Consider the following 12059-nt stretch of genomic DNA (forward strand, 5'->3'; position numbering starts at 1 on the left):
ATACTTAGACATGGAAATATCAATTTACCATCAAACTTTTGAACAATTTTTTCCCTGTCAAACCAGGTGAGCAAAGCCCACTCGGAGCTGTTCTGCTGCATAACTCCCATCAATCAATTATATGTATAACAAAAATAAGTAACTATGACGAAAGTAAGAAAGACAACAGTAGCTTGATGTGTCTTTTTTTTTTGTCAAACTGACTAGGTGTGCAAAGCAAACTTGGAGTTATTCTTTTGCATCCATCCATCCTCAAAGATATGTGCAACGCCATAAAGAAATATGACACAGCAAATCACAGAATATCAAACTTCTTAACGTTCCCATTCAAACTGACCAGGTGTGCAGCGCCCACTCGGAGTTGTTGTGCTGCGTGACGGCGTCCAGCTGCTCCTTGACGGCGCGGCTGTCCCGCAGCATGTGCTCTATGCGCTGCAGCAGTTGCCTCCAGGCCGCGTCCCCTCGCCTCATCTGGCAACCGGCCGGCTGGCTGTGGACGTCCAGCGGAGACGACTGCCTTAGGGTGGGCTCCTCCTCCGGCTCCCCGCCCAGCAGCAGCTCCCTCTCTCCGTCGCCGAGCGGCTCGCCGCCGGCCCCCAGCACGTGGGCATGGGGCCCCTCGGGGCAGCACTGGAGCACCAGCAGGAGCTGCTGGAGGGCCAGGCAGCACTGGGAGGCCAGAGTCTGGGCGCGCAGCAGCCACAGCTGCAGGGGCTGCTGAGGGGGCAGGATGGTGTCGTGATGCTGCGGCTGGGGGTGGCGGTCATCCTGGAGGTTGCTCTGGAGGTCTTTCACGCCATCCACGAGGTGCCTGACGTATCAATCAGTTAATCAATCAGTTCATTGATATTATAATTGACATCAATCGAAACATTTCTATAAACACATTATCCGAATGAATGTTCAATATGCTTTAATAAGCTATACAATTCCTATACATAAAACTTCTATACATAGAACTATATTCATAAGAGCTACATGGCCCATCAATAAATTAAATTAATTAAATGAAATGAGAAAAAAAAAACAGCAGCCAGCTTGGGTAATATGGCCAAGCTTGGTTATAAAAAAGTTGTGTGAGTGTTTGATTCTTTACCGGAGATGGACCCAGTTTTCAGTGAGTTTGGCCAAACGTCTTCTCTGTCTCAGCAGGAGCTTGAAGAGGTGGGATGAGAAGCCCCGACAGCGCTCGATGTTGCCCAGACCCAACTCCTGCAACACCAAACAGGTTTGATTTACACAACAAAAACAGTAACAAGAGATGAGCTCTGTAAAAGACCCCTCCTCAATGTGAAATGTAATTTTAAAAGTAAATTCATTTCCTCACTCTCACTGGAGAATATCTCGTCTGAAAGAGTGTTTCATCATCGCTACAGTTACATTTACAGTAGCTGATGCGCTTTCCATAAGGATAGTCCCATTAAAGTAATGTGTGGTTGGATGAGGGTTGAATAAGCATCTATCGGGTGGCATGCGATTATACAAAATGTCCTGTAGAGGGCAGTAATATTGCTTGTAATTCTAACCAAAGCCAAGAAGAAACATCATATCACTACAGTACTTAGGACATTGGCTCCCAGTGAGGTTTAGAATTGAGTTTCAAACTCTTCTGATTGTATTGAATGACTGTAAGTCGTATTTTGTGCAGCTCACCTTTGCGGCACTCTGAAAAGCCGTGTGTAGCACAGTCCTTCTAGCCCAGGAGCGATAAAAGTACTTCTGACATCCTTCCCATGCGTTTGTAAGCTCATCAAACAACCTTAAACACAATTCCACGTCATGAAATGAATGACATTTGTAACAGACCCGGCAGGTGTGTGACATTTTTCAGCTAACTAAATATCTTTTCATCCAAAAGTAGCATATATTGGTTATACTATAGATGACCTTATAAATAATAATAACTTGGACGGTGTGACGGTGATGATGCCTAGCTTGATGAAATGTGTTGTTCAACTCACGTCTTCTCTCGCTGCCCATCGGCCTTAACTGCAGACAGAGCGGTGGTCAGGTCCAGTGGTTGGATACACAGGATCTCCTCCGGGTCAGCAATGCGGTTCCACGTCAGACCCTTGCGGTACGATAAGCCTGCGGAGAACAGGGTCGGTACATGGGTTACAAACTCGCCTGATATTTCACCATCTCAATGCATTTCAAAGAACTGCAGCACACCGTTTGTTGTACATTACATTGTTTTACATTACACTTAGCTGAAAAATCCGAAGCGACCTACTGTTATTTACAGGGTATTGTTTACAGTCCCTGGAGCAATGTGGGGTTAGGTGCCTTGCTCAAGGGCACTTCAACCATGGATGGAGGTGTAGGGAGAGGTGAGGGTGGGATTTGAATCTGATCTAAAGCCCATGTCCCTAACCACTAAGCCACGGCTGCACAAACAATTAACATAATGTACAATGTGACAATGTTTCACAGAATAAACAACCAAGAGTTTGAAATCACAGACATTAGTATTCATATTTTCCTGGCTTAATGTGCGTCCATGGTTTAAGTTTACCAAAAGCGTTGTAGCCACTTGTGTAGTTGCAGATGGGGAATTGCATTGTAAAACAACAAAGTAGCGGAACTCACCGATCTGAGCGAGCATCTTGAAGAGGTCTGCGAGGCCTCGCTGCTTCTGTTGCAGGATGTGCTTGACCTCGGCCTTCTGGCGCTCCTTCTCCGCTGACACGTCCACGCTCAGGCTCTGCAGGTCCCGCACGTTCGAGATGATCTCGGCTGAAATGCACAAATCCAGAGGTGTGAAGAAACTCTACATATCCAGTATTTATTACAGTAGAAAAATAATGCATGTTAAGACTATGTGGCAAGAGGAGAGGGTATCAGTTTGTTTAAAGTGATTCTGTGAAATAGATTAATAAGTCATATGACAATCCTAGCACCATTAGTACCATAGTTATTTGGTGCGGATGGAATCGCCAGTGATCTGACTCACGGTTGGCTGACTGAGCTTAACATCTATACATCATAACATCGTTATGACATTGAGCCTTAACTAACAGATCAGGGCATGGTCATTACAATGCCGGTGACAATATTATCTGATAGGATAACACAATTGAAACGTTTCTGGGTTTACAAAGTCCTCATAGGCTTTAAGTGACATTGAAATCAAATAATTAAGATCTTTTCAGTCAGACGATATTCCTTTTTTTTTGCACTGGTCCTACCTGTAAATTGGTCGAGGTCCTCCGAGAGGTCTGGCATGGGGCTCCTTCGCACCAGCTGCACACACATCTTCCTCATCCTCCTGATCAGGTGGGGCAGCCGGCCCAGCAGAGAGCCCGACTCCGGCCCAGGCACGGCATTCTCCTCCGGGCCGTCACTCTGATGGGCACACGCACATACACGCACATACAGACAGACAGACAGTGTGTAATTGCCAGTGCTGGGTAATATCAATTTAAAACTTGTCTCTGGCCACAAGGCATCTACCCTGACTGCTCGTTTTTTTTCAGACCACGGATATGGAATTTAAATAGAACTGATCTCAATTGAATTGAATTGAAACTCCACTGTACCTGACATTCTCTGCAATTCCCTGGAAAGGCACTCTATGTGTTTTGCTCTGACAACTACGGTAAAACCATTCAAACTAAAATTAAATTTAATTGAATCCAAACCCCATAGTGTACCTGCTGGTCTCCCCTTCCCTCACTATCAGAATCAGCTTCTATCTTTAGTCTTAATTGTGTGTGTGTGTGTGTGTGTGTGTGTGTGTGTGTGTGTGTGTGTGTGTGTGTGTGTGTGTGTGTGTGTGTGTGTGTGTGTGTGTGTGCGTGTGCGTGTGCGTGTGCGTGTGCGTGTGCGTGTGCGCGCGCGCGCGCGCGTGGAAGGATTATATAATCCTTAGTATATTATATATACTAAGGATTATATAGACAGGCTAGTGGTGAGGTCACGTGGGGGACCACTGGTCTAATTCACAGCCCATAGTCAGTGTACCTGCAGGTCTCTGCCCTTCCCTGGGAGGGCACCCTTGAGGGCCTGGTGCATGCGCAGCAGTGGCGTCTCTTCAGGGTTGACGTCCACGCTGTCTGGACTGGCACTGCCGCCCTGCTCCACCAGCGCAGGGGCACACGGCTCACTCAACGCCGCCTCAAACTTCTTCACAAACTTGAAGAGGGTCCTGACAGACAGGGAATAGAGAACAATTTTTATAAAACGTTATGGTGCATTTTAATATTTAATATTTGAAGTTACATTCATTCGGTTAAGTTTAATTAAAAAAAATATGTCAGGGCAGGGCATGTAACATTGGGTTCTTGCACTGTACAACAGGGTTTAAGTTAAACATGTATTGCAAGGGGCGCAATATTACAGATTGCTTCATTTACATGTAGCAAAGAAACAACCCATAAAATGAAGTGTTACCAAAAATAAAGATGTTAGAAAATGTTGTGTTCTTTTGTATATATTTTTCAATCTGTTACGATCTAGACATGAAGAGGGGATCTTACCGATGAGTCTTCTCCACGGATTGCTTAATGGCCCAGAAACTCACATCATTCCACCGAGAGATCTTCACAAAGTCCTGAATTAATGTGACAGCAAGACAGAAGGCACACATTCAATCGAAAGTCACATTGTAGAGAATTTTTCGAACTAAATAGTCATCAACTCCGAAATAAACATGAAACAAAGACAATATATGACAACTTGTATATAACACATTTATATGAGTATATATAGGTATCTTGCCTTGAGCTCTTTCTCGATGGGTTGGCGTAGCTGAGAGATCTTGGCCTGCACACTCTCTGAGAACTGAGAGTAGTATTTGTGTAGATTCCACAGGAGGCTACAGAGTGCATCTGTAAATATATGGGGTTTAGAAAAACGTCACATCATTAATGACACAAAGAAAATAAAAAACGGCGATCAAATATGGCTAAATGTAAATGATCGAGCTCGACAACAGCTTATCAGGAGCATGAAACTGGATGACTGTCAACATAATGGACAAGGAAGAATAATAAATTCTTCTCGATATGAACAACTGCCTCAAGATTTGCACATATGCGTTAACAGTCACGATCTCCCCCAACAAAAGAATTCTCTTCTCTGATGGGCTGATGGGGTGGTCGAAGCAGTCACTGTTCCACATTTGCAGACAGCATGTAAGCAAAGCGGGATATCAGCCTTGAATGTCAACCTGTTCGAGGAAGATTAATTTTCCCTATGCAACCAGAATTGTAAATGAAAGACACAGTTCTCAGCAAAGGACTTAACACACTGTGTGTGTGTTTGTGTGCGTGTGTCTGTGTGTGCGCATCACTGGCGAGTTGTAAGCCACCAACTCGCCACTTATACATAACTTAATCGAACCGGTCACCTAGTCAGCCACCATCCCTTAACCAACAACACGATGGTGAGATCAGAGGAACAGGAAGTGATGTCATGTAAGCCCGCCTACCTTGTCCGTCCTGTGGGGGGGCCAGGAGGAGATGGCAGTGGAAGTTGAGCAGCATGGCCAGGCGGGTGTGGAACTCCCCCAGGGACGAGCCCTCCAGGAAGGCCTGCAGGGTGGACGCCACCGAGCTCAGTGTCAGCTCCACGCCTACAGTATCACCCACTACGGAGAGAGAGAGAGAGAGAGAGAGAGAGAGAGAGAGAGAGAGAGAGAGAGAGAGAGAGAGAGAGAGAGAGAGAGAGAGAGAAAGAGAGAGAATTAAATAACAGCATTTTATATGGTTTTATAACATTGTGGTAAAGAGCACACTTAATTATTTCATTAGAGTCCAAAATCAAATCTTGTTAGCATCATACGCAATCATAGACGACAACAAACTGCCCAAAATGATATTTCTCTTACTACCGTATTTTATAGCGTAATAAAAATGAAATGCTTATGATGTGCCGTTATGACACACCCATTTATTTTACAGACTGCCCAAGCTTCCATAGCAGCGCATAATATCAGGCTATCTTAGTAGAACGTAACATGTCCGACAGTAGGACAAAGATGTGTCCAAAAGCACAAATATGAAGAGAGGAACGCGAAAAATGGTGGCGAAGAACGTGTTTTTGCCCATTTAAAGAATGCGTTTCAGACCCTCTTCTAGAGATGCTAGGACGCATCTAAAAATGTCTTTGCTCACCAGTGTGTGGCTCCATCCGCTGCTCCAGAAGGTACCTCTCCAGCATCTGATGGATGGAGAACCAGTGCTTCACCGACTTGTCCGCATGGCGCTTCATGGCATTGTCCAGACTGCTAGACCAACAGCTACAGCGAAGAATCACAGGCAAGAAAAAGAGTCAGTGTCATCCACCGTCTTGTTTCTGCCATGGGAAAACTCAATATCACACCCTAATGGGTGGTTTTTGTGGAGTTAGAAACTGGAATGTTAAAATGTGCCTTATCCCGCATTGTTGAAGAATCTTTTTTTTTTTAAATCCTGGATCCGGATTGTGATCTGGATCACCAACAAAATTTCATCACTTGTTCTTTTGTCATTTCCAACAACTGCACAAAATTTCATCAAATTCCATGCACAACTTTGTGGGTTATCCTCATGATGGACAAACAAACAAACAGACAGACAGACAGACAGACAGACAGACAGACAGACAGACAGACAGACAGACAGACAAACCAACATGACTGAAATTTTCAGAACATAAGCTCCTTGGCGGAATTAATAATAAGAATAAGGCGTCTACAACTGGGGACCTACTTCAGCTCCAGCTTGCGCCACTGTATGATGAGCTGTGTGACTGCCTCCAACTCCCTCTTCAGGGACACAGACCGGCTGGCATTGCTTTCCCAGTCCTAGGGAATAAAGAGATGATTTGATCAATTGAAGAATGAATGAAACCTTAATTACTACGAAAGTAAATTGCCTTGCATTCACAGGGGCACACCATACACAGAACAAAGCAACACAAGACATGCAGAGTGCCGATTTTCAATTCTACAACCATAAAAATACGGTATTTTTAAGTACATACATTATGAGAATAGAGTGAAGTAGTTTGAATTTAACGTCTTTGCGGTTCAATGCTTCTTGGCAAAAAAAATGTCAAAAGCATTCTACTGTAAAACCAGTAAAATCATACGTTGAAGTTTAAAATCATAAAAAAACAGGAATATCTAATGGATTTATGTACTTTAACAGATACAGTATATCAGTGCTTTTGTGTGAAAATCGTCCAATGGGAATATGCATGTAATTACAGAAAAAAAAACATGCAATGCAGTGCAATTAGGGCATCCTTTCAAAACCACATTCGGGTTAAGCAGCCTACAACATGGCAAATCTGATGTAGCTCTTGACCTTGAAACAATGGCCACTGGACATTGAGAAAGAGGTCCGACCAAGTCTCATTTTCGGTGCAGAGCAAATTGATCTCCGTCTGCTGTGAAACAATGCTGGCATTACTGCATAGAACAGGAAAAACCTGAACTATGTAGTTTTAGCATTGTTCTTTTGAGCAGAAGGGTACATCAGGCAAGTATTGATGAAATTGTGTGTTTTAACTGCACAAGCAACAGGAATACATGGCATGGTATCTTTGCAGTTCAATGCTTCTTGGCAAAAAATGTCAAGAGCATTCTACTGCAAAACCAGTAAAATCATACGTTGAAGTTTAAAATCATGCTCCATCAGATACACACTGTGCACCTACTGTACGAGGGAACTCAATAAAATGTAACTGAATGTCAGTGAAGGAAAGTGTCCGTCTCCTGACCTGAGCTTTGGTGAGCAAGATCTCCAGTCCGTTGAGGAACTTGGCCAGAGGGCTGGACAAGCTGAAGGTCATGATGCGCTCCATCACCTCCGTGAGCTGTGGAGGACCAGAAGAACGTTTGTAATAACTGACAAAACCACTAATAGCAATGTTATTACAACAATGGGGTAAGAGAGTAGAAATAACACTTTCAAACGACTTAATATGTTTAAATAACTATTTTAACATGTTTACAGCATTTTTTGTGGGGTTTAGTGATGTGGACAGAGTTTAACAATGGTGGCGTCCGCTCTCGGTTGGCAACCCAGGCAATTGCCCGGTCGGCCCTCCCATAGGACCAACCTCTACCTCTGTCCCAAGACACCCTGGACCCGGGGGCTCGTACTGTACCTGCATGAGGGCTGGGTGCTCAGGCCACTCCTCCAGCCGCAGCCGGATGGCCTGGCCCAGCTGCTCCAGTACCGGCAGGCAGAGGCGCGCCTGGCTCATGTTGGGCTGCTGGTAGAAGTCGTAGGGCCCCTGAGGCTGAAGGCTCAGAGCGCTGTCAGGGGAGGCCGACCCCGCGCCCGACCCCACGCCTCGCACCGTGTTCTGGAGGAGGCAGCACAGCAGCAGCTTGGAGTTCAGGAGCTGGGGATCCATCTCTGCGTCTGGAAGTGGAAAACATTAGAAAGAGATCAGAGATTTCGCAGATGACAACCACAGCATTAAAGGAAATTCCAAAGAGAAGAAATGGCGTTGGTTCTGACTCAATACCCAACTTTACATTCAGTTATACAGAGCTACAGATAGTCAGTCAGTTTTACTCTTTTTTGGAAAAAACATGAAAAGGAATCCTAATTACATTACTCAACGCCTTAGACAAAGGCAGGAGAAAAATTTCAGTGCTAGACAGGACAACATTTTGTAATGAGTGGTATCATTACCATCCTTTTCAAATGTAATAATTAGCAAAATAAATGCTGCAATAAACTGATGCATTTAGTGTAACAAGTGTAATAAATAGCATTATGCCTAGCCACTACAGTAACCACCAAACCAATTACATCTAAGCTAAGCAAAATGATGTGTATGCAGTACACTATATGCATACCTATGAGATGGTAGAAGCGTGATATGACAGGAGCTGCGATTTGATAGGAGGAGACCAGGGCGCTGACGTAATCCTTGGTGGGGTTGGTTTCCTTGGCGCTGCTCTGGTACCACAGTGCCTGGCCGTGCGACAGACACAGCCTCTGGTGGACCTGCACCACCGTCTGCAGGCAGGCAGGGGACAGGACGCCACTCTCACCCGGCTGGCTCTCCGGCTCCTCGTCATCATCCTCTGCATCCAGGTCAATGACCTTATCCAGAGTGGGCTCACGGATGATGTCGGCAAAGTCCTGAGAGAAGCATGAGAAAAAGCCTGAGGTGAGTAAAAAAACGCAACCTCAGTTTTCTGACCAATCCCTGAAATGACAATGCCGCGGTGAATAAACGAGCTAAAATACATCTTCAAAAAAAGTTCTGAACACACATAAAGTGCTGTTTATGATTAGTAAAAACACCAGCTAAGCCGAGCATAGCTGACATAGATAAATTCTAGATGACTTTACAAAAAGCTGCTCTGCACTGCAGGAAAGGACGGGTGGAACGATTTGCGGAAAATACCAGTAGTGCACCTTCTGGAATATGGGGAAGGTGCGACTGAACTCTTTCTTCTCCAGCTGCTTCTCGGTGAGATTGCTGCATACCACATCTTCACTACTTATATATTTACGGTATACTATCCAATATTACATATTATATACACATTATAATTATGAATGTAATTCTGCACCTTTTGGAATGTGGGGAAGGTGCGTCTGAACTCTTTCTCCTCCAGCTGCTCCTCGGTGAGCTGGCTGCCGTGCAGGCGGCTGCGGCTGCGGTACAGGCTGGCCTCGCGCTGCTCCTTCTCCCGCGCCCGCCGCTCCTGCTCGTCCCACTCGTTCACCAGAGCCTGCCGAGGAACAAGCACGGAAAATAACATGGTTAAATGTTTTAAAAACAAACAGGAATATCTAATGGATTTATTTACTTTAACAGATACAGCATGTCAGTGCTTTTGTGTGAAAATCATCCAATGGGAATATGCATGTCATTACAGACAAAAAACATAGTGCAATTAGGCCGTCCCTTCAAAACCACATTCGGGTTAAGCAGCCTACAACATGGCAAATCTGATGTAGCGCTGGACCTTGAAACAATGGCCACTGGACATTGAGAAAGAGGTCCGACCAAGTCTCATTTCCGGTGCAGAGCAAATTGATCTCCGTCTGCTGTGAAACAATGCTGGCATTACTGCGTAGAACAGGAAAAACCTGAACTATGTAGTTTTAGCATTGTTCTTTTGAGCAGAAGGGTACATCAGGCAAGTATTGGTGAAATTGTGTTTTCAACTGCACAAGCAACAGGAATACATGGCATGCATCACTATGAATGAATGGACGCGCACACACGCACCCACACACAAGCGCACACAAACCCACACACACAAACGCACACAAACCCACACACACACACACAAGCACAAAAGCGCACACACACACATGCACACAGATATCCAGACCCCCACCTGGCAGATGTGCCTGAAGAGCTTGCGTGCCTCAGGCCCCAGCTGGCCCGTGGAGAGCGTGTGGCACTGCACGTACAGCAGGGCGTTGAGCAGCAGGGTGGAGGCCTCCGGGACGCAGCGCAGCGCCCCCGACCCCGCCGAGGAGGCCTCTCCCTGGGGCAGCAGCTTGCCCAGGCCCCTCAGCACTTCCATGCTGGCCCGCGAGCACAGGAAGTCGGCGTAGGCCAGGTAGGAGGGCAGGGTGCTGCCGGGGGATGGGAATGCCAGCAGGCAGGACACCAGCTTGGGCAGGCCCGGGAGCGAGGTGAGCGAGGACGACACCTGGAGAGAACAGGTAAGGAAATTTAACCTCAAATAAAGGGGAGCGAGGAGGACACCCAACGAGTAGGTATGACAATGTCACCTCATATAAATCTCACAATGCTGAAGGACACCTATGAGTAGGTATGAGAATTATATATAAATGTAATTTAAATGACAAATTGACAATTTGCAGGACAAAAGTGCATAAATGACAACAGAAATTGAGTAAGGTAGAGGTGCACACATCCAATGCAGGGGCAGAACAAAAGGACAAGAAAATCATGAAAAAAAAGTTCAATGTTCGCATACTTGCTCCCATTTTGCTTTTTCTATTCTTTGTTCACCAAGTGAATGTGTAGCTCTCATGAAGTTACCAGTAAAGCGTGTGACATCCTGCCTTACCTGCGAGGCCACCAGCCTCATGCCGTGCTGGATCTGCAGGATGGCGGCCCTCAGGGGCCCCACCACGTCCGGGTAGAGCGGGTACTCCTCGGCCAGCCGGTGGGCGAAGCGCTGCTGGGAGGCCTGCCACACCGCCTCCTCCTTCAGCAGGCCCTGGATGCCCATCCGCGACTTGGGGCCCGGCCCCTGCTGAGCCTGGCTCGGCAAAAAAATGGTAACAAGCAAAGAAATAAACAAAACAAAAAAAACATGTAATATTTGTTTGCAATTGGTACACGTTCTAGGTCTTTTGTTTTTTTATGTATTTCTTTTAAACGTCAATTTCAAAAGTAATGATCTTCTGAGGTTGATTTTTTTGTGTCCTCTTTTCATGATTATTTCCTTTTTTTTCTCTCTTGACCCAGGACTTTGGTGAAGTCCAGCTGTTTAAATATGCTACAAACAAAATGGTCATCGCTGAATGCCTTCAATGGCAACTAAGCCCCGCCCCCTCTCAGCTGTATCCTTCTCAACGCCCCCATAGGGCTATCCAACGCCCTCCAGGGGGCTGTAGTAGGGCCCCTGTTGAGAAACACTATCTAAATACATTCATAGATACATATATAAATAAAGAAATAAAAAGGCACCTTGAGTAGGTGCGAGAGCAGGTCTCGGACGGCGGCGGGCTGGCCGATGCTACAGAGGTAGTGCTGGAGCTCCTGGTAGAGGCGGCCATACTGCGGCTCGCTGGGGCGGCACGCCTGCTTACGCGACAGCTCCGAGATCTGCTCCTTCACCTGCTGCATGCGGATCCACAGGTACCTGCACGACACACACCACGCCAAAACATCAAACATCTACAGCAGACTCACCATCTAAACCATCAGGACACACTTAGATAAATACAAGGGTATCTACACACAGGACACAAAGGGGTCTACATTTGGTTACATACAGAAAGTCAGAAAATCCATTTTAATCTCCCAAACTCACCATCTGTACCGTCTTTAACAACATAAGACACACTAAAGATCTGAATGCTTTTTTTAATAGTAGCTGGGTGAAGTTTATC

At 45.7% G+C, this 12059-nt stretch overlaps 1 protein-coding gene and 2 non-coding genes across 3 annotated transcripts in view; all 3 read right to left on the reverse strand.

Annotated features, from left to right (window-relative positions):
* The window catches only part of mdn1 (midasin AAA ATPase 1), an 89985-nt gene that overhangs the window by 21173 nt on the left and 56753 nt on the right, over nt 1-12059 (reverse strand). Inside the window, exons 63-81 of the mRNA XM_063222870.1 lie at nt 11635-11809; nt 11009-11203; nt 10304-10624; nt 9527-9688; nt 8801-9089; nt 8098-8357; nt 7708-7803; nt 6693-6787; nt 6117-6241; nt 5432-5590; nt 4720-4829; nt 4479-4552; nt 3964-4147; nt 3189-3345; nt 2590-2736; nt 1962-2088; nt 1654-1759; nt 1097-1212; nt 338-811 (exon numbers count right to left, since the gene is read on the reverse strand). Coding sequence (XP_063078940.1) covers nt 338-811; nt 1097-1212; nt 1654-1759; nt 1962-2088; nt 2590-2736; nt 3189-3345; nt 3964-4147; nt 4479-4552; nt 4720-4829; nt 5432-5590; nt 6117-6241; nt 6693-6787; nt 7708-7803; nt 8098-8357; nt 8801-9089; nt 9527-9688; nt 10304-10624; nt 11009-11203; nt 11635-11809 — 3372 coding nt within the window. The remainder of the gene's footprint in view (nt 1-337; nt 812-1096; nt 1213-1653; nt 1760-1961; nt 2089-2589; nt 2737-3188; nt 3346-3963; nt 4148-4478; nt 4553-4719; nt 4830-5431; nt 5591-6116; nt 6242-6692; nt 6788-7707; nt 7804-8097; nt 8358-8800; nt 9090-9526; nt 9689-10303; nt 10625-11008; nt 11204-11634; nt 11810-12059) is intronic.
* Nucleotides 7277-7458, reverse strand: LOC134469578 (small nucleolar RNA SNORA81). The gene has a single exon (XR_010039044.1). It is a non-coding gene; the product is annotated as a small nucleolar RNA SNORA81 (small nucleolar RNA).
* LOC134469579 (small nucleolar RNA SNORA81) lies at nt 9910-10091 on the reverse strand. The gene has a single exon (XR_010039045.1). It is a non-coding gene; the product is annotated as a small nucleolar RNA SNORA81 (small nucleolar RNA).

This window comes from Engraulis encrasicolus, chromosome 18 (assembly GCF_034702125.1).
Source record: "Engraulis encrasicolus isolate BLACKSEA-1 chromosome 18, IST_EnEncr_1.0, whole genome shotgun sequence".
NCBI lineage: Eukaryota > Metazoa > Chordata > Actinopteri > Clupeiformes > Engraulidae > Engraulis > Engraulis encrasicolus.